We start from the raw sequence: 27,357 nt of genomic DNA, 5'->3' as shown, positions 1-27,357 counted from the left end.
CTCTTCCCCACAGAAAGATCACAGTGCTGCTGACTTCAGAGTTTCCATGGTGTTTCAATTGCAGTAGTTCAGCACAGACTCAGGCAATACTTCTAAGCCAGCACCAAAAGCCTGCCCCATTCTGAGTCCTGGAAACCACACAGCTTTCCTGGACTGGACCAAAGCCTCACTGAGAATTTGATAAGGAGCTCTTCTTTCCAAATATATCTGACAGCACACAGTGCTTCTTCAGCATACACATAAGTTGGAGACAATTTAATCTGGACAACATTTCCATCTCCTGCTGTTTATATTAGAGCTTCAATAAAAGTCAAAGAAAAAGTGACTTTTAAAATTAAATGCTCAGCTCAAACATGACTCTAAGCCCTGCAAACATTCCACAGGACAACCCATTTAAAACTTCCCTTCCAAAAATTTGAGACAAGCTTTTCTAAACAATAAATGCATATTTGGATCAAAATCAAAATCCTACTAAAAGGCCTTTACATGGTTCCTTCTCTGAAAATACAAATGCCTCAAACCCAAAACATGCTAGCAGTATCAGCTGAGTACAAGTTCTATCACCCTGAACAATCAAAGCTCCTCATGTTCAGCAGATGAGAGAAAAGGACACAGCCGATTATCACAACCAGAGGGTCTCAGGGGTACTCTGGAGAGCTGTAGGTCACACAGCTCAGAATCAGTTCCAAACTAATCCAATGTCCCATAAAGGCGAGTCAGAGAAATCCTTCAAATGAGAAACTTTAGAAACTTTGGAGGGAAGAAAGACGGCTGGGACTCTTTAATTTGGAGAGAAGGCTGGATGGAGAGAGGTTATGATAAAGGTTTACAAAACCATGGGGACTACAGATACCTGGATGCAGAACAACAGTTCACCAAAGCTCACAATATTCATAAGTAATGAGTTTTCAACCAAACCAGGAGAGTGGTTTAACAGAAACAAAAAAGTTGTCCTTTCCACAAACAGCAGTGAACTCCAGGAACTTGTCACCATAAGGGGCTGCAAAGGCAGATGCACCTCCTAACATCCCTGATATAACAACTGAGCATGAGGCAAATGGACCACATAGGTTCATATAGCGAAGCTCACAGTGTCTCACCAAACACCATCTTCCACTGCAAGCATTACAGCCAGAACACTGGGCTTCTTGAAGCACTGGCTTGACCCAGAAAGGCACCTTCCCTGTGTGTTTACACCCCAGCTGTTATTCACCTGGGCCAATCCCTGCCCTTCCAGTCACAGCTGGACAGAGACAGCACTGTCCTGAATTGGAAATCTTCATCTCCCCACTGGCTCCTCAGCTCAGTTTTGTTTCCCCAGTATTACTTTGATTATACATCCTGTTGTACACTCATGCTATGGATCCAGCAGAATGCACTTACTTCCCCACTTACTTCCCCACTAGCAATACTGTTCTAGAGAAAACCTTGTAGAACAAATAATATCTCACCAGGCAGGGAGATGTCTTATACTACTGTGAGTCCTTTTGAGACAACAGTTTTACACCACAAGATACAACCCAACTCTCTACTGCAACTTAACACAGACTTTGGAAACACAACCAGAACTAGTACAGGAGATCTAGAAAAACCAATCTTACTCAAGTTCATTAGTTTCCCTTCTCCCACCTCAATAATGCTGGTCCAATAGGCTCTTCCTCCATCTTCAGTCCCAATCCAAAATGCTCTGGAGTTATGTCTTTGCTGATCTCCACTGACCACAGCGGTCACTCAAAACTGAAAACGAGCTTTCAGAGCTGACCAAACAAGTAGATTCCAGCCTTGCAAAGAGGTTACCAAACGAGTTTAATAAAGTTCTGGGCTTGGCGTGGCACTAACACCGCCCTTCAGCAAGCGTCTGTGACGGAAACAAGTATCACCTAATGTGGAAAGAGGACTGGAATTATCTGTCACAGGCTGAGCCTCGGTAGGTTAAGGCTGCAGCTGCTGGAATAATGGAGAGTCTGCTATAAAAAGCACATTGCTTGACAGCTCCAGAATTCTGGCTAGGAAAAAAGGTTTCCTGAGTTCTCCCTGCATCATTACCACAAGCACTTATTAGACAAGACTCGTTTGAAGAATGAGCAGATCAAGGCTTTCCCAAAAGAAACTATGCAGACAGACTTGTTCTAACATTACTTGCTCGCAAAGGGAGTGGAAAGGTCCTTGTGATACTCAACAATCAGTGTGGTAAGTCCTCCAGTGCTGTGGCACTTTTTTATCCAGAACTCAATTTGTAGTCATTTGTAGGAGGAAAACTGTGGGATATAGCATCAAAAATATCTGTGTTTATCCTTTTTCCCCCCACTTTGATCCCGTATCAGCTTGGTCAGGACTCTCTCTTGCATTGCTTACAGTCAGATAAGTCTCAGCTACTAAGTACAGAGAAACCAAATACATTACGCTAATAATCCGTAATCCCATCACTTTTGTTCGGGTTAAAACAGGGTCTGTGTTTAAGCACCACTTTTTAAAGAAATGTCACCAGATAAATTTAGATCTATCCAGTTTGTAGGTTGTGGTAGTTTGCTTTTAGATATGTCCCTGTCCATGGCATAGGGCTGGAACTGGATGATCTTAAGGTCCTTTCCAACCCTAACTATTCTGTGATTCTGTGATTACCAAGCAAAAATAATATATAATTTAGCTGCCAAGAACTTTCCCCACGGAAATGACTTTTATCTTTTTTATTTTTATAATTATTTTTAGGTGACCTTTTTCAAACCTCCAGAAAACAGTTAACAAATAAACAGCACAACTGAAAGGACTTGTCCAGAATCATGATCGACATGGCAAACTCATACAGCTCACAGGCATACATCAGTACTGCAGAAAACCACCTTTAAATTGCATTCAGGCTAGATCCAGAGAAGTTTATTCATGAAGGAGCTAGGCTTCCCTGGTGGGATGCTGCGCAGCAGCCTCAGGATTGCTAGGTAAACTGCTTATTAAAGTTTCTGACCACATCATTAAACTAAATTAAGACACAAGGGGCATTGCATACACATTTCAATCAGTGAAGCAACACTAAGTAAGTCTGTCTGGAAGATCTATCTCCAAAGAACTGGGGCACAAAACCCATGGCAAATCCAACAGGAAAATAAGAGAACTTTTGGAAGACACTATCAGTGAAGACTGCAGAAACCTTACAGCTGAATCCCAGAGCCACACTTCGCACATTCAATCCTATAAAGCCAACCACCCTTCTCTTGGTCTGCTCTGCTCACCTCATGAGTCCAGCAGTCTTGTGCGGAGGAGACTTTTCTGCCTGCTTCCCTCTCTGCTTCATGTCAGACAGTCGCTGCCGCATGTTGATGGTCATCTCTGAGCTCAGACGCCAGATGAAGATACAGCTGAAAGAGGAAAGGTGAGGCTGAGCTCAAGTCTCAGTTCGGTACGTTGCTATTATCAATTTCCACTGCAGAGGCCAACAAGAGCCCTTCTGCCTGTGGTGGGAAGAGACACACACAGAAACTCAATCCAATCACAAGCCTCATGACAAAAGAGTAAAACCTGCCTGGCAAAGACTCCCTGTGGGCGAGAGCAACTGCAGAGATACTTGCACAGGCTCATCTCTGATCCTGCACCTTTATTTGACTATCTGACCAGCTGCTGAAGGAAATGCCGTAACAAGTCCCTCCATGGTCAGGAGGATAAGTAGAGTCTACAGATGTCCATAACAGTGGCTGAGCTGCAGCCTCTAGTTGCAACTACACCCACAGGCAAGCCCTTCCTAATGCCCACCAGTCCCATGGGGTCTCTGTGGTGTAATCACAGTTAAGCTGATGTGGCAGTACTTTCGGCAGCCACAGTGCTCCTAATATTTCACATGGACTTCCTCCAGCAGACTTCTAAGGAATTTGATTGGTCAGTGGATTCAAAAGTGTTTGAGAGCAGGAAGCAAGCAGTGTGAGCTCATCAGTCTCATTTTCTTCAGAAATCTGGCTAAAGAAAAATAAATCCCTCATCGCATTAGAGAATAAATACTGTATCTCATCTTCAGCTGCTGCAAAGTGAAATGACAAGCATGTCCTTTGAAATTTAACCTCAGTGCTAACTAACTCTTTTCATCTCACCCATCTTTCCTGTCTAGCTGGGTATACTTACACCGATGTAGAAACAAAGGTGGTGCTTCTGCTGTCCCGTATAGAATGGTTTGGGTTGGAACAGACCTTAAAGCTCATCCAGTTCCGACCCCCCTACCATGGGCAGGGACACCTTTCACTAGAGCAGGTTGCTCCAAGCCCCGTCCAACCTGGCCTTGAGCATTGCCAGGGATGGGGCAGCCACAGCTTCTCTGGGCACCCTGTGCCAGCGCCTCAGCACCCTCACAGGGAAGAGCTTCTTCCTAATGTCTAATTTAAATCTCCCCTCTGGCAGTCTAAAGCCATTCCCCCTTGTCCTGTCACTACATGCCATTGTAAAAAGTACCTTTCCAGCTTCCTTGCAGGCCCCCTTTAAGCACTGCAAGGCTGCTATAAGGTCTTGGCTGAGCAACCCCAACTCAGCATGTCTTCATAGCAGAGGTTCTCCAACTCCCCAGTCATCTTCATGGCCTCCTCTATACTTGCTCAAACATCTCCATGTCACTCTTGTGTTGGGGACCCCAGAGCTGGACGCAGGACTGCAGATGGAGACTCACAAGAGCAGAGTAAAGGGGGAGAATCACCTGCACCATACTTTGGAATCCAAAGAGGATTTACTCCAGTTCTTCAACACCCATCAATGTCACCTTACTTGTGGATACTCAGTTCCTGAAGGAGTTTTCCGTACAGGGCTTTCCTTTCTTCCTTGCTAGGCTGCAAAAATTCATTTGCTCTGCCAGTGCAAACCATGGCATGGTCTGCCAGTGCAGACCATGGACAGTGACCATGTACTCTGGTTTCCCTGACTTGAAGCAAATGCCAAAAATGCCAGGATCCTGAATACCTGCATCTTCTACAATTTTTCCCTCTCATGAGAACACATTTTAAAAGGTTTTTACTTCCACACCACAGAAGTAGGAAGCAGAAAGCCCACTCTGCAGTCTGTGCACATTTTAATATAATAGTAAAAATTCCCTTCTTGCCTCCTCTGTGACAAAGCTCAGGAGCATCACCCCAGCTACTGAAGTCAGACACAGAAACACTTCCCATCAACAGTGGTCATGCTGTCATCTTCCTGCCCCAACTTTTGAGCCAGGAAGAAGTGGTGAAGCACTGCATCTGGGAGTTATGGCAATCTGGGGCAGCCAGCTGCTTCCCCTCAAAGCAGCAACTCTCTCAAACGTAACATCAACCCTAATCTGCTGAGGGGAAAATACAGAAAAGCAAGAAACAAAATCCAGAAAGCAAATCTGGCTTATTCCTTTATCCCACCCCCACAGCCATCAAACCTAGAGATAAGCAGCAAACAGCATGAACTTGTAAACACATCAGCATTCAACACGAAGCTCTACAGAAGAATGCTCCCACCTACTCCTTTTCCTGCTGTTTCATTTTTCCCTTGCAGTACTTTTCCCACATGGATCTCCCAGTCCCTGTGCCCTTCCTCATCTCTTTCCACTCTCAGTTTGATTCTTTGCACAAGCTGCTACGTGTGAACAGGCTATTCTCCCTGTTCTCCTCTGAGAAACACATTTTCTCATCAACTTACAGCAAAATTCTTCATGAATCCTTTCCTTACTTCCACCTTCTCCACACCCTTAGTGAAGAAAATTACCCCTTTGCTCATTCAAATGGACAAGAAGGGAATATTGCACTAAATCACAAGCACCAAGGGACCTCAAACCTTCCACATTTCTGGAATTTATTAGAAATCCACAAGAAAATGACTCCTCCTCTGTAACTTTTCCCCGATCTAGTCATACACATGAAAGGTAAAGAAAGAGGAAAATTAAATTATTTACTTTTTCCTGAAAGGCAGAAATAACCAACTGATGTGATTTAAGGTGATCTATTGTAGGGTCTGTAACAATTCGCTCTCTACAACGCTTATTCCAGTTCCATTGTGTTTTATTATTATAAAAGAAAAAAGAAAGAGAGAATCTGGGTTGCTCTGACCTTGAAATCGCACTCCAGGAACCAACTTTCTCAAAGGAAAAAAAACTATTCAGTTCAGCTGATTCCAGCAGCAGGTCCACTCACCTCTACAATCATCATATTAGGTATATCATCATGCTATGGTGAGCTGATTTAGCCCACCAGATCAGCAAAACACACAGCTGGGGGGAGGCTGATGTAGCGACCTGAATCAGCTTAATGAGGACTCAGTTCCACCACAGCTCACTCTGGGGTTTGGGGAAGAGGACCATAAGGACATGAGCAAAGAGAGGGGACAAACCTCTCCCTTTTGCTGCTACACAGGCTCATTCACCTGGTGAAACCTCATCAACAGGACCACTGCAAGAAAGTTTTGGCACCACTGGTTAGAATGTCATAAGCTGCCTTACATCACAGGCCTGAAGGCTGGTAAGGAAACAGGCCACAACCCTGTCTCCTTGCAGGGAACAGTACCTACACTCAGAAAACCACAAGGGAAGTACATCACATGGGCGTCTCACTCCATGGAAGAATAATATAAGCTCTGTGAGCTTTGCCAGTGGCATGCATTTAGGATTCAGAAAGCTCTGAGGTTAATTTGGAATTCATAAAACATCCCTCATTTAAAATAAATAAATAAATATTCTAACTTCCTTCAGGACACACATTAAATCTAGTGTGAGGTGACATGAGCTGATAGGACAAACAAGCAAACCCCTCTTACCTGTCACCAGAAACAGAGATCAGATGTTTGCAGTCATTACTGAATTTCATCCCGGTTACAATCTCTGTGTGAAATAGAGCACCAGAAAACAAAAAAAAACCCTTGAATTATTGCAATGGACAGAAGAGATCATCAGCTAAACAGCCCATCTGCGCTTAGCAACTCAGATTCTGATTAAAGCCAACTCCACAGATCAATATGCCCCCATTAGCATAATCAGCTAATAAAGAATCTAGGCTTGAAATGGAAAGGGCTATCCCACAGTAAAATATTACAGAATAATAGAATAGCCCCTACATGATAGGACACAAGGGTGGATCATAATGAAACTTAATATACACTGAAAAAACAGACTCCCTTATAGGCTATTAGAAAAACCTGTGTAAAAAAATACATGGCCTGATGGGCACGCGTGGGCTTGTGTTTTGCAATGCAAAATGCAGTCTGGAAAGGTTGAAACTGCAATGAAATAAGCTATAATAACTTCCTCCAGCTATGACCTACTGGGTAAACACTGGTGGGGAGGAACCTTTGGAAAGCTTTGATTGGTATCAGAGCTTACTATATAGTCATCAGCAGAAAAATGCATTTCAGGAAGTATACCTTACCTGAATGTCCATACATGGTTGCAACGCACTCGCCAGAATAGAAATCAAAGATGGAGAGGTTCTTGTCAGAACAACTAGTTGCAATGTAAAGACCAGAAGGATCTGTTTGCACCTGTTTTAGGAAATGAGAAGTACAAAGATCTGGTGAGAAAGTGCCTTCAAACTGCATGCATATGGTCCAGAATATCCAAGACAGTCATGATAGCTAACAGAATAAAAGGCGAGTAGCTTGCACAGGATTCCAACCAAATATGAGGTTCTCCAGCATCCCAGGACAAATCTCCAACCTGGCTGAACCATTAAAACTAATCTCCAATATAATCAGAGACTAAAGGCATTTACATTAAAAGCCTTCATGACTGTGAAGGCACCATGATCAACGGACAGGCTTATAACTCTCTCTCCTACCTCCTTTTAATCACTAGGGTCTTGCTTTCTTCTAAAAACCCACACATGCCAAGACACACGTACCTCATAAACAATCAGAGATGACAGAGTTAAGTGAAACATTAAAAGACTCCAATCTTGAGGAGAGAAACCAAAACAGAACTCAGCACTACAGAGAAGTTATCTTTGATAATGATGCTGTCAAATCTCCAGCACCTGCAACTCCTGTTTTGGCGTCGGTTTTGCTTTGGGGTTGATTTTTTTTGAGCAGTTTTTGTTGTTCATTTTCTGCTTGGTTGGTTGGGGTTTTTTTTCTCATATACACCCATTTGTGACTTTATCTTGAACAAACACAAAACCCCCTCCAAATCACTCTCTAGGTCTAAAGCAGCACTCCACAGCAAATACAGCTGCTGTCAGCACATGTCCTGCTTTGTCCTTCGTAGAACTTTAATGAACTGAGAGTGAAAGTGTCTGGGTTTTGAGGGAGATGTGGTATTTAACTGATAACTTTCTGTTGGCTAAGTTTATTTTGATGCTGTATCTTCTGCTTCCGATGTCACTGTTTGGGTTCTACTTGTTAAATTGCAACATGGTCTCAGAACAACAAGCTCAGAAAGTTTAAATTCCAGAGACAACCATAACCCCCTGGTTACACAATTGTCCTAAAAAAAAATGAACAAAGCAACATTTAAAAGTATTTGAGATTCCCCACCTGAGCTACACATGAAAAGAAACCAAAACATAAAGGATACACAAAAAATCCAGATCCCAGCAACATTTCATGGTTTGGTGTTTGAGACACATAATCAAATACCTGAGCAAGTACCAGCCATAAAGTGTAGCACCAATTTTTCATTACTATGGTTTATAAAAAAAAAAATCTATAGGAACTATAACAGGCAAAGACAAAGAGAACTTATTTTTCTCTGTAAAACAGAGCAGGTGTGTCCTGGGTTTACCAGGAGCCGTTTTGCTCCTTCTTAGTAACTGGTGCAAGCTCTGTGTTTTGACTTCCAGCCTGGGCAGAGAGCTGATAACACCGATTGTTTTTAATTGTTGTTAAGTAATGTTTATTCTGGCCAAGGACTCTGTGAGTCTCATGCTCTGCTGGGGACGAGGGAGGCCGGGAGGAAGCAGAGACAGGACACCTGACCCAAGCTAGCCAAAGAGGTATTCCATACCACAGCACGTCATGCCCAGGGAGGTAACTGGGAGTTACCTGGAAGGGCACACTCTCTCTCCTCAGGGGGGTCGAACTCGTTCAGCAGTGGTATCGTATTCTCTTGTTATTTTCTCTTATCAATATTATCATTGGTGGTAGCAGCAGTGATTTGTGTTATACCTTAGTTACTGGGCTGTTCTTATCTCAACCTGTGGGAGTTACATTCTCCTGATTCTCCTCCCCATCCCTCCGGGAGTGGGGAGGGTAGGGGTGGGGGGGTGAGTGGATGACCTGTGTGGATTGGTTTAAACCACGACAAGGTGACACTGAACAAAGCTGTTCACCTTCCTCTCTCTACCTTTATATCAACATGCAGCTCCACCTTAAAAATCCTAACAAAAATAGCCAAGAAAGCCAGAATGGACTCTCTGGAGCAGAAAGTAAAGGATTAAAGTAAATGGACTAAATCATCACCTGACAGATATTGGTGCAATTCTACTTGTTTTTACAGCATGGGCCTGTGTCTCACTTCAGAAACAAGACAGAGAAGTTATGTATCAACTTCAGCGTTCATTGATTCTTTCCATGTTTTAGCCTAATGGAACCCAAATACATTACCAGCCCTTAAGGATGGAGATAGGAGGAAGCAGGATATGGGACAAAGCATGGAGTGAGCAACAACCACCACCAAAACAAGTTACTGTGTCCAGATTTGTATTTAATTTTCCAAGCCTTGAGCTGCATCCAGGAAGGAAAAAAGGAAAAGGCAAGAAAGAAAGAAAACCACTTACTTTGATGAGGGTGCCATCTTCACCTTGGGATCCCTTGTAGAGCTTCTTCTGCTTCCCACTGCTTATATTGAAAACCCTGAGGGAGATGACATAAACCAACATGGCTCATTTTGCCCAGGTACTGCTCTGAGGCTCTTGTCACCAGGATACTTTTCTCCTCCTGTTCCTCATTCCATATGGGATACAGAGAATAGGGCCAAGCCACAGGAAGTGGAGAAATGATCTCTATGACCTATAACCACCAGACATTTAAATGGTTCAAAAACCAACCTCAGAAGTAATGTAGAGGCCCCAGACTGGAGGATATGATATCAAGCAGGTTATCTGAATTAAAATTGAGGCTCAATTCTCAAAGGGATAATAAAAACCAACTATAGCATCATGGTACTAAAGGAGAGGTCAAATGGGAGGGACAAAACCTCGTCATGCCTTTTAATGGCTAATGGCTATGTAGCAGGAATAGCTCCTAATAAGCTTCAGTTAGTCCTCCCTGCTATAAAATGCCTGTGGCTCCTTCATATTAAAGGTAAAGGTTACGACAGCAAGACCGTTTATTTACATATATGGATTCTACTTGTCTGAAGACAGTCACACCTAGCTCTGTTTTAGGTTCCTACAGCCTCAGCTGTCCACTGTGAGGACCTTACAGCTTCTCACTAGATACAACTTTAAAAGCAAAAATGACCAAAGCACAGAAATTCTTGCCCCACAGCTCAATGATGTGCCAAGGAAGGCACACTTGCTCTCCCAGTAGAAAGACCTCGCTCTGCAAAGCAACCCAGTGAGAAGCCAAAGGTCCCATGGGTACCTGCATATAACCACAGGTTTTTACCTTTTTTTTGTCTGAAAATGCTGTGCCAAAGAGGAACAATGATGGAGATGGGGTCACCTTGGCCAGCTCATTTATGACTGCAAAAATATTTTCAGGACAAGTAGTAAACTAACCTGATATTACGATCCTGGCATCCAATAGCTGCATATTTCCAGCTGGGGTCCACATCCATGTCATACAGAGTGGTCTTCCTAACAATGTGATGTGTTCGGGTAAACTGAACCCCTTCTCCTGTCTAAGCATGCGGGTAAAGATTGTGTCAAAATCAAGTAGTTAACCTATTATCAAGAACTCCTAAATACAGATGAGTCTTCTCACACAGCCAGTACAAACCAACCGTTCCCATTAACCAGGTCTGCTGGGAGCAGCTGGGAATGCAGGCACAATGAACTCCTCCCTCCAGCCCTTACTCTTTCACCACTTCTCACAATAGCCCTGGCAGTGAAGTAAAAGCAGATACCCTAACAGCTATCTGCTCTGCATCTTGCTGAGAAAGGTCAGGCTAGGAGCAGCTGCATGCTTCACAGAACTAGCTCTCTGAATGTGATCTCTTGAAATGAGTCAGTGGGAGACACTAAGGCTGAATATCAACAAGCTCATACAGAAACTCTGATATCACTCTTTAAAGTAGCTCCTTTGTGGAGAGACTATTAAAAAAAGCTGTAATAAGGTTACCTTCTGTGCAGTGCGGAAATAGATGCTCTTGTCAGCCCCACAGCTTATCATTCGCACTTTCCCATCATTGGCTGCAACAAAGAGGCAGGAGCCCATCAAAAGATAAACACAGATACAAGGTGGAGAATATGTTTTAATTTATACCATTTATTCCAGTCCTGATTAGTTAAGACTGACTCCTACTTAAGCGGCAGGATGCTGCAGCAAAACAGAAGCCCCTTCTCAGGGACAGAATTTATTAATGCTCAGTGTGCTTCAGGCCTTAGCACAGAGGCTTTACACAACATACTAGGATGTAATTCTGTTTTCTCCTTCAACAGTAATGCTCATGGGGTTATTCTCTATGTGCCACAGCACCCTGTTGCAGTATGACAAGTTCACACTTAGTATGAGCTGAAGTTGGAAAATGAAGACTGAAAAGTGCCTAAAGTCAGTTGCATGTTTCTTGCTGCCCTGTCTTACTGCAGTCAGGCTTTCCTTAGAAGTCTTTTGTAACCAATCTGCTCCTTCAGTAAAGCAACACCCGATAAATCTCTGTGTAGTAAAAATCACTGTGTAATGAAAATAGCAGCAGCATTGCAGCCATACCTGTGCCTGGCCACATACCCTAGTGGTACAAATCCTGGCCCTCACCCATGGACTCAGCTTCCTGATTTCAACTTGAACCTGCCTTGCTGCCAGGGGTTTGGCAAGCACTGAACCGTGGCTGAGCAGGCTCACTGCCTCCAGATTGATCCTGATCCTGAACTGCTGACCTGTCTTGCCACTATGGATTTGTTTGGTGATCAGGACTGCCGGCTGGATCTAGCTACTGTCACTGGACTTGAACTGTTTCACCTTGTTCAGGTACTATGGGACTTTTCCATTGCTAATAGAGCCACTACCTTTGACTGCCTTCCTGTGACCCTTGGCTACTGGCTTCCCCTGGCAGAGCAGCCAACTCTTGCTGTTCCTTGACAATACATCATGCTCATGTCTGACCATCAGTAGTACCTGAGTGCTGGGGATGCAATGTGCTCTATTACCATGAATGCAAAGTCTTATACTGGTTTGTTATGACAAATTCACTTGTGAATAGTTAATTCCAGAAGATTTTTGTGGGTTTGGGGATTTTTTGGGAGGATGATTGTGCCATGGTTCTCTTCATTAAGAACAGCATGTAGCCATCTGACAACAGTTAAAGGGAGTAAATCATTACAGAAAACAGCTTTCCAAAGAAATGCTGAGGACTTCAATCACAAGAGGCTTTGTGAATGGGAGGGCGGGGGGGGGGTGGTGGAAGAGAAGATTAAAAAGCAAAAGGGTAAAATGGCAAGTATAGTCAAATATCACTTTTTGTTAGGATATTGCAGCTGCAGAAGATGACAAAAAATCAGCTTCAGCCCTAGCCTAACCCAGTGTTTAAGCAGTTAAAATTATTTTATGGCCACAATGGGACAACAGCAGTGCTCAAATCCAGCTTTGGAAAGAAGCCACGATTCTCTACCTGCAAACTTGACAGCAGTGATGGAAGAAGAATGTTCATCCAGGGTCTGCTGCAGGCTGTAGTCCTTTCCAGCATCCAAGACATGAATCAATCTATCCCGACTGGCTGAGGCTAAGAGCTTTAAGCCTGTCAGAGTTAAAAAGAGTGCAAGACCATTACTAAAAAGTCATGTGCTTTTCCAGTCACTATTTTAAAATAGCTTCTCAAATCATCTTAGGGACATCATACTGTGGGTAACTGCATGGATGGACACAAAGGAATGCCCTTGCATTTCACACTGTGATAACAGGCAGAATAATTTTCAACCTCAACCTACAATATTCCAAGGAAAAGTATGAGAAAGAAGCCTTTTTCAAAGTCTGGCTCTACTGGCCCAGTGCTGCAAGCCTGCTCTGAAATCCAGGAGTAGCTCAGCACTGAAGGTTCTGATATACCATGGCTGGACATTCTGACTTGCTAAACGCTATATTCATATGCAAAAGGGAAGAAGTTCAATTGCATTTACCTGTGTCAGGTTTGGAGTACTCCAGACACAGGATCTCAGAGTCATGGGCTTCCACCTTCAGCATTTCTCTCAGAGACTGCAACTCATATATCCTAAGACACAACACAGCTGATTTCAGTATGTTTAGTAAAATTAGCAAGATCTGGTTTTCATTCTCATGCCTGCCCAGCCCACAGTCTGCACAAGAAGCTCCTTGGGATTACCTGAGAGTGCCTATCCTGTCCCCCGAGGCCAGATGCTCCCCACTGGGACTCACACAGACAGTGCGTATCCCCACCTTCGTATCCATCACTTGTGCATCAGCTTTGTCTGCACTTCCCGCTGAGTTGTAATCAGTGTCCAGAAGTACCTGAGTGTTGTCATCTACATAGATGATTTTCATCAAGTCCTGGGGATACAATACATCCAGAAATATGAACTAGTTATAAAACATTAAAGTGAAGCATCTGCCTTAGAAACTGGGCTCCTAGCCAACATATACACTTCATCAGCAGTAATGCTGTAATCAGTGGGGTCTTTTAGCTAGGTGCAAGCACTCAGCCGCTTCATATTGTACGATGAAAGTTTCACAGCTGTGTCTCACAATCACCCTTTGCAAACGATCTCGCTTCAAGCTAGAGACTAACAGCATGTCCTGCACAGACAAGCTCTGGGATTAGTGATTACAATGCAGTAGGGGACACAGCTGGAACCTGAATGACTTCTAGGGATCATCCAAGTCAAATCATGCCTTTTGAGAACTGACAGAAAAAGGAGTAGTTTTTCCACCATGACAGATTGCTAAGAACATGCAGGTCAGGGCTGCTGTGCTCATGGATCTTCCAGCACTACTGAGAATGGAAGCAAATGTCCATAAGTAATCACTGTTCTGTACAAGTATCCTCCCTCTTATATAGATGAAGTGAGTGTAAGCTGCTTCTCATTCAGTTCTCCCAAATCACTGCCTCATTTAATGCACCTTTTCCAAACAAATCTTAAAATAGTTACATACTACAGAGATGAAGAAAAAGCACATCAGCTCTCCCGCAGCATATGGGATGAGCCATTTTGGAAGAGACTAAGCTAAGTGAACCCTTGGGTGGTTTATGGAAAAAGCAATAGTCCCCTGGACCATTTCAGACAAGCTGTCTTTCCAGCTGATACTTCCTACTCCCCATTCATGATTCTTGAGGTTCATACATTTTACCAGACTTCGCTCTATTTACAGAGAAGTTTGTGTTGACTTAGAGATCCAAAGAAGTTCGGGCCTTAACTTGGGAATACCTGTGCATGAGGAAGAGCAACCCCAAGGGCAAGAAGATGATCAAAACCTAGGATCTTACATTGCTGAGGATGTTGCGGTGCAGAGCTGTGCCATGAATGTTGGAGCTCTCAGTGTTCCACAGACGAATGGTGTTGTCAGAGGAGCAGGTGATGAAAGAACCAGGGGGGAGGCATGACTGATTGCTGTCCTTCACCTCTGGATACATCTACAGACAGGTAAAATCAACTCCTGGGTGAGACTGCCTGATAAACATAAGTAGCAAGCTTCAAATCAAAATGAAAGTGCTGTCCTCTCCTTTGTAAAGGTGAGAGCCAGCCACTTCTCCTACTGAAAACCTGCTTGCAGACCACAGCTTCAAATTCACTTCAAACGAACACTCACTGAGCTTCCCCAAATGTAGAACGTCTCCTTAGGAGGCGTGCAACAAGCCAGCATCTTTTGAGGCGTTCTTTGAACTATTGGGAACAAAGACCATGCAACAACAACTGTGCAGCAACCTTCCACTGTTGTTTGCAACTTTCAACTGCTACTGTCCATTTATAATCCAAAAGGAAAGGGTGAAATGCACTTCATAAATAATAACAAAGAGAGTCCTCAGCCTCTTCCCGTTGCTTTCCACTTCCCCCTTTCCTGACCACTGCTGGACATATTTCAACATATTACCAATTATATTGTTTCCTATACCTCCTTTCCTTCCCTCTGAGAGAAAGCCAACCAGACAGACTGGAAGATGATAGCCACTTGAGGGGCTGATCTTTCTTAACCTATTTACCAGGACATCCATGATTAGAGTTGAGATCTTACCACTTGTTTCATTCCTTTGACTATGGAGCACTTGCTCACCACAGACTTTGACTAATTCCTTTTGAGGTCAGCAGTAAACTCTTGTGTGTTTTGTGAAAGGAGCCCCTGCATTCACCTTTGTGCAGTTCTGCTCCTTCTCCCACCTCTCACCTTCTAATGGTGAGATTTTTTTTTTTCCCCAGTAACACACTGCACCTAACGCAGTTGGCCAGACACTGCAGTGCAGCCAAAGAGCTGTTCCTAGCTCCAACTCAAGCCCTGCAGCAACCACACTAACCACAGAAGGAAATCTGAGCCAATTCTTTCTCTCTGCAGTAAGTGTCTGCATTCAAATTCAGCAGCTCTGCAGATGACTTCTGCAGCTGCAACTGCAATCCAACACTTGTATGTACAGACAACATACCTCAATGTTCCACACGCAGGAAGAGTGGTACAAAGCAGAGTACACCTTGCCCACTTTCTTTGGGTCTTTGACATCCCACACATACAGGCTGTGGTCGTTGTATACACAGGAAAGCCACTGGTTGGTGGGGTCAAAAGTCAAGGCAATTGTGTCTGGATACTTCGCATCAGCCATACCAGAGAAAAGACGACTGCACAAAGAGAGAACAGCCTGGTTAGCCTGCACTCCCTTAGAGTGGCAAGGAGTCAGGGCATGAGAGCTCAGATTGTCCACAGGGCACTGGCAAGGTGAACAGTACGCTGTGGCATATACAGGTAGAGAGTAGCTGTCAGGGAAGACCTGTCTCTTGAACAACCAGAGTCTCAAAAGAAGCCTGAAAGCTCCATGGCAAAAGTCATTCTACTTGCCATCCAACTCAAGAGTTCCACCACAAAAAGGCCATTGACTTTCCCTGAAGAAGGACCAAACAGAACACTTAATCATCACTGGAGATCACCATCCTTTACCCCTGCCTAAATAGGTGGTAAAAACCAAGTCAAATAATCTCAGAACAAAGGAGAAGATCATCTTTTGGTGGGTACTGTATTTTCCTTACTGATTGCAGAAACTGTTCTTGTGTGGGACCAAGCAGAAGAGTGCATACTACGCTCAAAAAAGAGAGAAACACACCAGCACAAGGGACAAAGGAATGATTCATTTCAGCAGCAGCTTCTCTGACATGGTTCCCTTCCACCCCTAACCCACACACAGCTTGGGATGGGATGGGGGCCAAAGTTCATGTAGCACACCAAACAACTGAAGCCCTGCTTCTGCAAGTGCAAAGCTCTGAGGCCTAGAAGAACACAGCACAGATCCTATGGAAAAAACAAGTCCTTGATACAGTCGTGGGCAGTTAGTTACAGGCAACTGGCATCCTACAGACAGGCTCTGGCACGCACAGGAATATAACGAGTCCTGTGTTTCCAAGCTTTTTTGGAAGTAATTGAAAATAAATAAATTTATTAAGATGTAATCAGTGCTACAAATGCATGTTTAAGACTCACGTGACTATTTCTGCTAGACTGATGCATGAGAACAGCAAAGAATGTTTTTAAAGGGTCCACGTATACAATTGCTTGATTTTAGCTCTACCAGAAGTTGGTAACATTTTAAATTGGAGTTCCTTTTCCAGCTCTCTTACTGGAATATCATTATATCCCACTAATCTTCTGGAGGAGGACTATACAGTGCACTGTTAGAACCTTTACCTCAAGTTCCCAAGAAAAGTTTAAAGAAAATCTGTTGGGGGGTCAGGAATATATATCTGTAGATGTGGGAACTTCAGATATTCGGTGAAACAATGGCTGGTAGATTCATGCACCTTTGGATTTCATACCTCAAAAGTGACAGAAGCAAAAGAAGGTAACATAAGATTGGGCATATGCCTTCACAAGCTGGCAGACAAAACTGTACAGAAATCACATTACCCTGCTCAGAAGGTGAGAAACAGAGCTAGGGCAGAAGATACTGGAGCAAGATAGAAAAACAAGACAACAGAATGCACAAGACTGAGTCAGCATAAAGACTACAGACAATAGCAGATTTAGGTCTACAAAAGATTGCAAGAGAGCCCTTCAACTAAAGCCCCATGGGAGCCTGGGCTTCTCTTAGCAACATCATTATATTGCTACAGAGGAGAGTCTTCCGCCCTTACTAGTGATAAGCCAAGGATGTACCATGGAACAGGAACAACTGAAGTATGCCACAGCATCCTGCGCCCTCTGCCAGCCTGCCTATAGCAACCGGCACCAAAAGGCCACCAGACCCAAGCAATCCCAGAGAGATGCGGAGCAAGATATGCTGTTTCATCCAGCAACTGGCTTTGGGCTGTAGCCCAGCCATGCAATGCAACCCTGCAAAAACTCAGGCAGATCTGCAACAGGCTGCTAGTTTTAATCCATATAAAGAGCACACACCAAATGGCAAAGATCTGGGGAGCAGTTCTAATCCCCACAAGCCTCCCTTGCTCCCTTTCACCCTCTCCACCGTACCTGGCCTCAGTCACACTCGCGATGTCTGTTCCCAGGCAGTGCGGCTTCGGCAGTGTGGTGACAAAGTGAAGGTTCAGAGGGTTAAAGATCCTCACGGTGCCATCAGCACAGCCACAGAAGATGTAGTCATGGTTCACAGAGATGCAGTTTGCCACAGTGGTCTGAGGAGGACACAACACACAAGAGGGTGAGTAAGCAATGTACTCTCACTTCAAAAGTCACCAGACACATGACAGGGAGAACAGCAAACTGACAGACAAAGGAGTCATGGTCAGAAGAACTGAAGTTGAGCCCTGGGAGAAAGGAAAAGCCTAAAAATCCAGTCTTCCTTTCTGAGGAGCTTCCTAACCACATACTATTGTAGATTCCAAGTGGCTAAGGAAAAAGCTCACTTCCTCACTGTGTTCTCCCTCCCCACTGGGAGGACAGCAGAGCCACACATTTGCTCCAGATGAGCATCTCTGAACACTGGGGATTTTGTTCCTCTGTGACATTCAGCACCACCAGCAGGCAAGGAGCACCTCCCCCTGTACTAGAAAAGCCAATACACTACCTGTCACAAGGGGATATGAAAAGAAAAAAAAAAAAGAAAAAATGGATTTTCTTCCCTTCCCATTGGGATCTGTACAAATGGCAGAAAATGGTACAAAATGGAGTGTGGTGATAAGGGGATGAGTTCAACGCAAAACTTTTTTCCAACTTACTGTGAAGCTGTCTGTATTCTGAGCGAGAGTGAAAGGCAGATTTTAGAGAAGAAAGGAAAGAAAAGAACAGGCATTTCACTTCAGTGAGAGCGTGGAAAGGTTTTTTTCCCCTTGATTTTAATACACTGGATCCTTTCAGGTGCCATCTTACATCCAATTGAAAGGAAAATAAACATGATCAAACTCTTAATTATGGGCCAACCTGGTGGTTTAGAATAGCCAAACCAAATAGTTCCTTGGGAACCTGCATTTCAGATGTACAAGCCAAGTAAGACACTGCAGAGTGGGCGGAAATCAGAATCTTTCTAAAACTCCTGCTTGTCCAGGCCAAGCCAGGAGGGACAATGCAGGGACTGCCAAAGCTATATAAAGGACATTACTTTGCCAGAAAAGCAGTAGCTGTAATACTGAGATTTGAGAATGAAAAAGCTTCAATAATTAATAAAATCCCTTTGCCAAGAAACAATGCTATTTTTGCATGGCCTTCCAGAGGAAAACAAGGTGGCAGAGGCCCAATGACTTTCACTGCTGGTGGTCAGCTTGTGCTTCGAGTGCCCTTATTACTGCTTGTTCCTGTTCTACTTCAGCAAGCACCAATATTGCAGGATGGGAGGATGTAAAACTCACCCTCAGCTCCACCCACTTGTCCAGCAGCCTTTTTTCATTGAATTCACAGAGCAGGCCTGAGGATGTGATGCAGAAGGTACTGTCAGTTTTTTTGCCCTTTCCACAAGCCACATCCGTGAAGAAGTTGTTCCTCAGTTCTCCAAGCAATCCCGAGCGACCTAGCAAGGGGACTGTGGCATTGACCTACCAATAAAACACAGTTTGTTAGAAACAGAGCGAAGCACTCCAGGCAGACAGACATGTTCTAGAACAAACACTGAGTGCTGAAGTGCCTCAAAGAAAAGAGAGCTGCAAACAGCCTACAAGGAGAGGTAGTGACGTTTTACTTGCTGCACACCCATTGCTTGTATAGGGTATGGTACCATCAGTATCAGTACATCAGTGGAACAGAACACTACTTATTCCACCAAAACTGTGCTTCCAAACATATGACCCAGAGACAGTAGATCAGTCACTGGAAGAACAACCCTTCCCTGGCCTATAATAAATATTGCACACCATAAATATGGCACACAATAAATGTGTGATTTATACCAAATGCCAAAGCAGGTTCCAAGCACGAACGAGGAACATCTGTTCATGAGCATGCAGGAAAATTCCCACATGTGGATTCTGTTCCCCAGAGAAGAACAGAACAGCTGTAAGTTTAAACACTATAGTTGACCCTTCAAAATAACACAACATCAAACAGCTTTCCCCACCTCTGTGCTCCAAGGGGTTCAATGACTGCAGCTCTTTCTAGTCTTTTGTCCTTCGTTATGTGACTATCGAAGAACAAGCATGCTGCTATACAACTCCAGGAGCCGTGCCTCCACATCAGTGCAGGATAAGACAAGCTTTTGGTGCCACCAGCCCATAGGGACACTGAGACTTGAGAGCCAGAGGTGGAGGACTACCTTTGAATCCCCACAAAATCAAAGAGCTCCCACTTCCCACAGCTCACTGGGGCAAAATCCATGCTGCTGTGAGATGGAAATGCCTGTTCACAGCTTGGTCTTGATGCACCTTAGAGGTCTTGATCTCACCTTAGAGGTTTTGCTGTCATCCAGGTACCAGAACTTGATGTGTCGATTTCCAGCAGTGACAAAGTAACTGCAGTCCTCTGAGAATGACACAGCCGTCACTTTACTTGAGACTTTGTTGGCTGCCACTACGATGTTTTTCTGGAAACATAATTGTTTAGATAGTTTAGTTTCTTTGCTCAGAAGTAAAGTGAACTCACTTCAGTTACAGGCACGTATCCACTACAAGCGCTGCAGAAAGGAAAAGACGAGGCCCAAACTATTCCCCACACACCCCTGAAAACAACCTCTCCCACACTAGCTGGGAGCATTGATTTGGCAGATAGTACAATCCACATTTACATTCAATTCCACTCCACATTGACTGGCATCGGGAACAAATCAGCAGGCACTAGTGCCTGCAGGAACTTGGTGTGTGAGTCATAACAAACATGTTGGTTTCACAATCACCAGGAGCTCAGAGAAAACCTATTTATTTCCCTTTCTAAACAGCAAAAACACAAGGAGTTGTCCTGGCTTCCAGACAGCAGTGAGGGTAAGACACTCAAGGTGGGGAACAGGTATTTTCTGCAGGGAAAATAATACTGGTTCCTCTATAAATTCTCTCTTCTCTTTAAAGACACTTTATTGAAAGACCCAAAACCACAAAAAGACCATGCCTTTACTGGAAGGGACAAAGCAAAATCTGCAGCACTTCACATGTGCTCTTCAATATGTCAGAGTTTGGGAAAGGAGGAAGAACATGGCACGGACATGAGAACAGGAACGGACACTGCCCAAGCAGAACAGTCAGATAGCAGGAGCTCCCTAACCACAATACCAGCACTCAGTCTTTCTCCCCTGCCTTTCCCCAGGGATTGGGAAAAGTGAGAATAAAAATGCCTTCCCTTCCACCTATGGTGGATTTTCAATCACGCAGCACATGGTTGACAACAATGCAGAAAAAACAGTGATAAAACCATCACCATGGAGGACCCCCAGCCCAGACTAGGGGAAAAGCAAGGGGCCAGCCACTAACATAACTTCTTTCAAGACAGCACACAGAGAAAGGCTTAGGACCTTTGTAGACCTCAACATCTGGATCTCTGCTGTGGTCTTTCTTTAGGGAAGCAAGGGGACCCTACAGATTACAGGGGTTTTCTTTTCCATCACAGTCAAATGACTAAGTCTCCCAGCCAGGAAAAACAGGAAACTGAAGCAGCAGCATAGCAGATAGAAGGGTTCTGGTGAAAAGTGCAGGGAAGTACTTGAGGAGATGTGTATTCACATCTTGATCTCAAATTCTTCTTTGACTTTGGTCACACAAAATCTAGTTTTGGTACCCAGCCTGCAAAATAAAGGCTAGCTGGACCTCCTGATAGTCACAGTCTGAAGCACATGATTAAAGTGCGTGTTCTTCAGTGCAGAAGAATCAAATAGTCCTTACCTCACAAGCTCTCATGCACGTAATTATAAATAGGATCACAATGAAGAGGAAAACCTGCATAAGCAAGGCAAAATGAAGCTACTTGTACTGTCCCACACATGCCATGCATTGTGATCATCTAAGTCACTACTTTCATTTGTATAACTAGAAAGAACTAAAAGGCTGAGCAGTTTTCAACACTGACATACACAGGTGTTATCACTATATAGTTCAGCTATACACAAAAATAGTAAGGTCAATTTTCAGCTCATGCAGGAGAAAACTAACAGTGAGGTCTTAAATTACAGCACAGAAAATGTGATGAAGAGAGTAACATACTAAAAGAGCACAGACTTACAAGCTGCAAGAGAAGAGAAGGCTCCAGGGAGACCTTAGAGCAGCCTTCCAGTATTTAAAAGGGGCCTACAGAAAAGACGGGCAGGGACTCTTTATCAGGGAGTATAGTGACAGGACAAGGGGTAGTAGTTTTAAACTGAAAGAGGGTAGATATTAGGAAGAAATTCTTTACTGTGAGGGTGGTGAGACACTGGCACAGGCTGCACAGAGAACCTGTAAATACCCCATCCCTGGCAGTGTTCAGGGCCTGGTTGGATGGGGCTTTGAGCAACCTGGTCTAGTGTGAGGCATCCCTGCCCACAGCAGGGGCTTGGAACTAGATAAGCTTTAAGGTCACTTCCAACCCAAACCATTCTAAGATTCTATAATCAGGTGAGATTTAACAGATGCATTGTGGGTTCTCTAAATCACATCTCTTTTTAGAGAGGATTACAGCACCTAAAGCAGCAGCAGGAGCTGAATACATGCTCAACATTTATTAATACAGAAGCCTAATGACAATAAATGTTTCTTCCCTTATATACAAAAAAGCACACACTTACATGTTTTCTAGAGGATAACACATAGGCTTTGTTCCCACAGTGCTGACCCAACCCACTGGTAGACAGTGACTTCCATTGGCTTTCACCCACTGTGATTTCTCTATGTTCCCTTGCTTAGCCATCAAGGGTGGGATCGTACTATTGCAAACCCTGACACAACAAAATCAAAACAAGCCAAAAGCACACACTATACCACAAAAGAATTCCCTGACTGATGAGAGTTCCCTTCCTGACCCTCATAAATTAGCTTCTAATAAGCCCCTAAAAAAGCTCAAGGCTTTGACAAGGTTTCAAAGTCTGGACAGCAAGATGTCACATGTCTCCAAGTATCAGGAATATACTTTCACTGAAGTGACTAAGAGCTTCCCTAAGGGACCATAGTTCTCTCTCATGTCCAAACTTGTCAGTGTCTATGACTGTCAAAAAACAAATAACAATAACAGATTTAAAATAAAGAGCAGAAAGAAAGATGGAACTGCAATAGTTTATGGATAAACTGTCCATTCTTCATTTAGCAACACCCTGTGGTCCAGGCCAGCCTCCTAGAGAACTTACCTTCCATGACCATACATTGACAATCATGTCATGCTGGTACCCCACTGAAACGATGTACTTGGAGCTGGGGGAGAAGGCCACACAGGCCACGCCATACTTGTGCTCCTGGAGCTCAGCCACCTGGGTTCGCTCAGCCACGTCCCATACCCGAACTGCTGGCATGTGTCCACTCTGGAAGGACAAGAACAGACTGAGAACAGGGAACAGAACCCCTGAGGTCAGTTCTGGCAGATTCAAGCATGTAAATATGTGGGGACTGGAAAAAGGTGTCTAGATGGTGTGTTCACATTAGGTTTAATGGTTCCTTTGATTCTTTAAAGCCTGGGTTGAGGCTGACAGCATAAGGAGCATATGCATTTCAACAACCTAAGGAGTATATGCATTTCATAATGGAAGAATTACTACATCTCCCCTGCTACTCACAGCACAGTCAGAGACTAGAACAATACTTTTGATGCACATCCCAGCCCTTTGCAATGGGAACTCACAGCCAGATCATTAAAAGGATTATAAGATTGCCTCTCTAGATTCAGTGAACCAAAATGCCCTCGCATCCTCTGCTCCTAACACGACATGGTCATTTGAGATCTCAAGCCAGGTCACGCCATGCAAAAATATGACATGACTGTTGTGATAACTATCACACACCATTTGAGGGAGGCCTCTGGGACAACAGCAACATCATTTGTGTCACAAAGGTAACACAGATGCATGCTGCCTGAAAGAGTATGGGCAGGGTAGTGTCAGAGAAAGACACTGAGGGAGCAGAGCCTCTGGTTTCACACTTGTTCTCCAGAGAAGCAGGTCACAGCCTTCAGAAATGCCAATTCAGCACCTTCTGCCAGGCAATTTTGCTCTTCTGTTTGTCTGTTTGCTATCAAACCAAAATAAACCAAGGCGCACAAGATGAGCTGAAATGCTGGCTAAAAATACACCCGAGGGGCAAATCCCACTCTAGGGCCTGCTCCTGGTTTCTCTCTGAAGTCTGTCAAAGCCATAGCTTGCAAAATAACATATCCATGGCAACATGGTACGTTTTCTGGTCAATTTTAAGTCAGTCAAATGACTGTGTGGGAGTGACAAGTCTGATCACAAGGAGAAGTCAACGCTTTAAAAACTCAGAACTGCACAGGTTTTAATTGTCTTGTTCAAAAGCCTTGCCAAGCTTTAGCACTGCTTGTGGCCTGGAAAAACACCACGGTTAGATTTTACTGCAGTTCTCCCTCCTACCAGGCAAAGGTCAGGTCTCAAGGTGTCTGCCAAGATGTTACCGTGAGCTGAATCAGCTGCTCTTCAAAGCAATTGCTGTACTTTAGCACATCTTCATATATTTCCCAGCATCTTAGCATAGACTCCAAGACCTTAACAAATTGAATTTGTATTTCATCATCACCAAAAGTGAGCTGCGTGTAAGCCCCATGGATGAGGAACGTACGCCTCCATGGGAAGAAAGAAAAAATTCAAGACAAAAAAGAAGGAAAAGGTCTGAAATACATAAAAGACATTAAATGTCTTTTATGTATTTAATGTCTTTTATGTATTTAATATGTCTATTATGTATTAAGACATTAAATATGTCTTTTATGTATTTAATATGTCATTTAATATGGCAGCCAAGGATAAACCTCCCTGCTCTCCTTCCTAAAAAGCCAGCCATGGACAAAACTAAGGTGCTAGTAACCAGAATTAGAATGAGGCAGCTAAAAGTGAGCTTGACAAAGTGAACTCAGAAAGCATTTCCCGATGGGACAGAGGTTAAACCGAGACAAGACTGGTGATACCGGCAGGGGACACTGCTACACTAAGTAGTAACTCAAATGTCAGACACGTGGGAGGATACTGAAAAGAGAAATGGCTTTACAACAGGGCAAGGAGACACGTTTTGTAACAAGGTAAGAAAAGTAAAAGCTTTTCAAGCATGACTTGAAAGGCTTTTTCTTCTTTTTTAAACTTGAACTTGCCATTTATCCCAAAGATGTTCCAAACTGAAAAGTTTGAGTTGTTAGAAAGAAAAATGCCTTCATTTTTTACCACTATTTCTGCCCCACATGAAAGGAACAGCACACCAGACATTAAAAAAAGTAAAGAATAAAGGGAAGACGGCAGCAGAATCATCAGAACTGAACATCAGGGAGAAAAAAAATATTTATTATATATATTATAATTCTAATATAAAGAGGTTTTATTACATTAAGACTTCAAAGCGCAAGGAGGCATTAAAACAAATTATAGCCATAAAACCTCATGCTTTCACTAAAAAGTTAATAACAACCACAGTCTCTGATGCTCTAATGGATACTTGTGCTTACTTTTTCAGTGTCAAAGGTAGCCTCCATCCCAAAACACTGTGGTTTCTACCCTTGGCCTGATCCATGCAGGATTCAGGCCCAGCTTGGGAGCCACTCGGTGATATGACAGCTGCCATCATGGGGCTGCACTAGGGACGAGCCCAACTACACAGGGGACAGTCAGCACTTCTGTGGATTTCTAACATCCAGCAATTCCAGCCTCACGGCACAGCCTGTGTATTGAACTTCTAATGCAGAAGAGACATACAGTGCACTCATCCTCATTCTCCCCCTTGGGCATGTCTGGAAAGAGGAATTGATTGTCTCCCCCAGCCAAACATGAAATGCCAAACCAAAGGCACCAGCATCTTCTGTCACTGTTCCTAAAGCTCCATTCCACATACACTTTTCACTTCTTCCACAACACTGTTACTGGGTTCAGTTACTTCCTAAATCCTAAAAGGACAATACTAACCTGAGACTGAGATTAAGGACCACTCAAGTACTCTTCATTGATCATAGTGTAGAGCCATGCTGTGTGAACTTCCACTTATTTTCATTCTACTTTCAGTCCACCCAGAGATGTAACACTGTCATAGGTTTGTCTGTGTCAAGGCAACTCTTGCTCCTTCTAACACCCTCCTGCCCCACTCCAAAATGTGATGGACAAGGTGTGCCCTCTCTCCTCTCACACTTACCTCTCCTGTAACCAAATATTTTCCATCTGGGGAGAAAGCAAGTGCTGTAATTGTTTTCCTAAAACAGAGAAAATGACACTGAGAAACACTTCCAACATGTGATTTCATTTCAGTACATTACGACTGGGGAGTAGGTTGGAACGAACTGGAAAGAGGCTAAAATGACACGTAACAACCTTACACAATGAGTTGCCTTCACCAGAGCTTTAACATTTGCTATGGGGATTCCCTGCTGCCCAAGTCTCAAGCAGTATGCCCACAGCACCAGAAAAGCTCCATAAGTCAAGGTTCATCCTTGTGCTCTATTGCAGATGCAGGACCATGTTTCAGTCCTGGCTTCAGTAATGAGGCCACAGTTTTAGGTGGAGGTTAAAAAAAAGCCAGATAGCATTACGTTCTAGTAAGATCTCCATTTCATGCCTATTAGCAGTTCCTCATGGGACCACAATGTTTTTGAGGTGGTACTTTGTTAGCAACAGAACCTCACATTAGAAGGAGCTGCAGTCAAACCAGCAGGCAGCCTCTCCCCAGGGCAGCTCTCACTGAGGCGATTTAGCCCGGAGCAACAGCAGCTCCTGCACTTCACTCAAGCCATAAAACCCTTGAATTCACCTCCTACAGAAAGCAAGCCCATCTTAGAGCTTCACTCACCTGGAACTGTTTAGAATATGGTGTTGCTTATTTTTCCTAGGGTTGAACAGCACAACAACACACCTAGATGGAAGAAACACAAGAACAAAAATAGTTGATAGGACCACGTATATCAAGAAAACTAAAGAGCTATACTTGCTGGCAGAACAGCAGCAAAAGCAGCCCCCAAAAGCTGTTTCATCCCCTCATCTCATAGACTGAGCTGGGCTTAACCAGAAATCACAAAGAAAAAGAGCAGCCCAGAGGGGAATCACAAGTCTATCCCATGTTGAGGAGTCTGATTGCTTAAGCTGGACAGAAAAGTTAACGTCCTGGTTTCAGATGGGATAAAGTTTATTTTCTTGCCAGTAGCTGGTACAGTGTTGAGTTTTGGATTTAGTATGAGAATAATGTTGATAGCAACAATTAAAAACAACAGTGCGTTAAGCAGTGTTTATAATACAGAAAGGACTTTATAGCTTCATATGCCCTGCCAGAAAGCAAGCCAGAGGGGCACAAGAAGCTGGCCAGCCAGTGCAGCTGACCCCAACTGGCCAAACGGATATTCCATACCATAGTGTCGTACACAGGGGAAAGCTGGCCAAGGGCAGCTGCTGGGGAACTGGCTGCGCATCAGTCAGCGGGTGGTGAGCAACTGTACTGTGCATCATTTGTTTGTATATGCTAATTCTTTTATCATTATTATCATCAGCATCTTTATTATTTTCTTCCTTTTCTGTCCCATTAGATTATCTCAGCCCGTGAGTGTTCTCAGTTTTCCATTCCTCTGCCCCATCCCTCTGGTGGGTTGGGGGAGCGAGGGAGAGGCTCTATG

At 43.8% G+C, this 27,357-nt stretch overlaps 1 protein-coding gene across 2 annotated transcripts in view; it reads right to left on the bottom strand.

Annotated features, from left to right (window-relative positions):
- The window catches only part of MAPKBP1 (mitogen-activated protein kinase binding protein 1), a 100,224-nt gene that overhangs the window by 21,503 nt on the left and 51,364 nt on the right, over positions 1–27,357 (bottom strand). For both annotated transcript variants that reach the window (XM_065685689.1, XM_065685690.1), the window contains exons 4-20: positions 26,544–26,606; positions 25,893–25,950; positions 22,907–23,077; positions 20,051–20,188; positions 19,026–19,208; positions 17,695–17,855; positions 15,665–15,854; positions 14,516–14,662; positions 13,397–13,581; positions 13,194–13,285; positions 12,689–12,814; positions 11,203–11,273; positions 10,641–10,762; positions 9,696–9,771; positions 7,353–7,464; positions 6,745–6,808; positions 3,228–3,353 (exon numbers count right to left, since the gene is read on the bottom strand). In XM_065685689.1, the coding sequence (XP_065541761.1) occupies positions 3,228–3,353; positions 6,745–6,808; positions 7,353–7,464; positions 9,696–9,771; positions 10,641–10,762; positions 11,203–11,273; positions 12,689–12,814; positions 13,194–13,285; positions 13,397–13,581; positions 14,516–14,662; positions 15,665–15,854; positions 17,695–17,855; positions 19,026–19,208; positions 20,051–20,188; positions 22,907–23,077; positions 25,893–25,950; positions 26,544–26,606 (2,085 nt within the window). The remainder of the gene's footprint in view (positions 1–3,227; positions 3,354–6,744; positions 6,809–7,352; positions 7,465–9,695; positions 9,772–10,640; positions 10,763–11,202; positions 11,274–12,688; positions 12,815–13,193; positions 13,286–13,396; positions 13,582–14,515; positions 14,663–15,664; positions 15,855–17,694; positions 17,856–19,025; positions 19,209–20,050; positions 20,189–22,906; positions 23,078–25,892; positions 25,951–26,543; positions 26,607–27,357) is intronic.

Source organism: Lathamus discolor, chromosome 6, assembly GCF_037157495.1.
Source record: "Lathamus discolor isolate bLatDis1 chromosome 6, bLatDis1.hap1, whole genome shotgun sequence".
Taxonomy (NCBI): domain Eukaryota; kingdom Metazoa; phylum Chordata; class Aves; order Psittaciformes; family Psittacidae; genus Lathamus; species Lathamus discolor.
The sequence above is the reverse complement of the archived record's forward strand: the minus strand, read 5'-3'. Positions and strand labels throughout refer to the sequence as shown.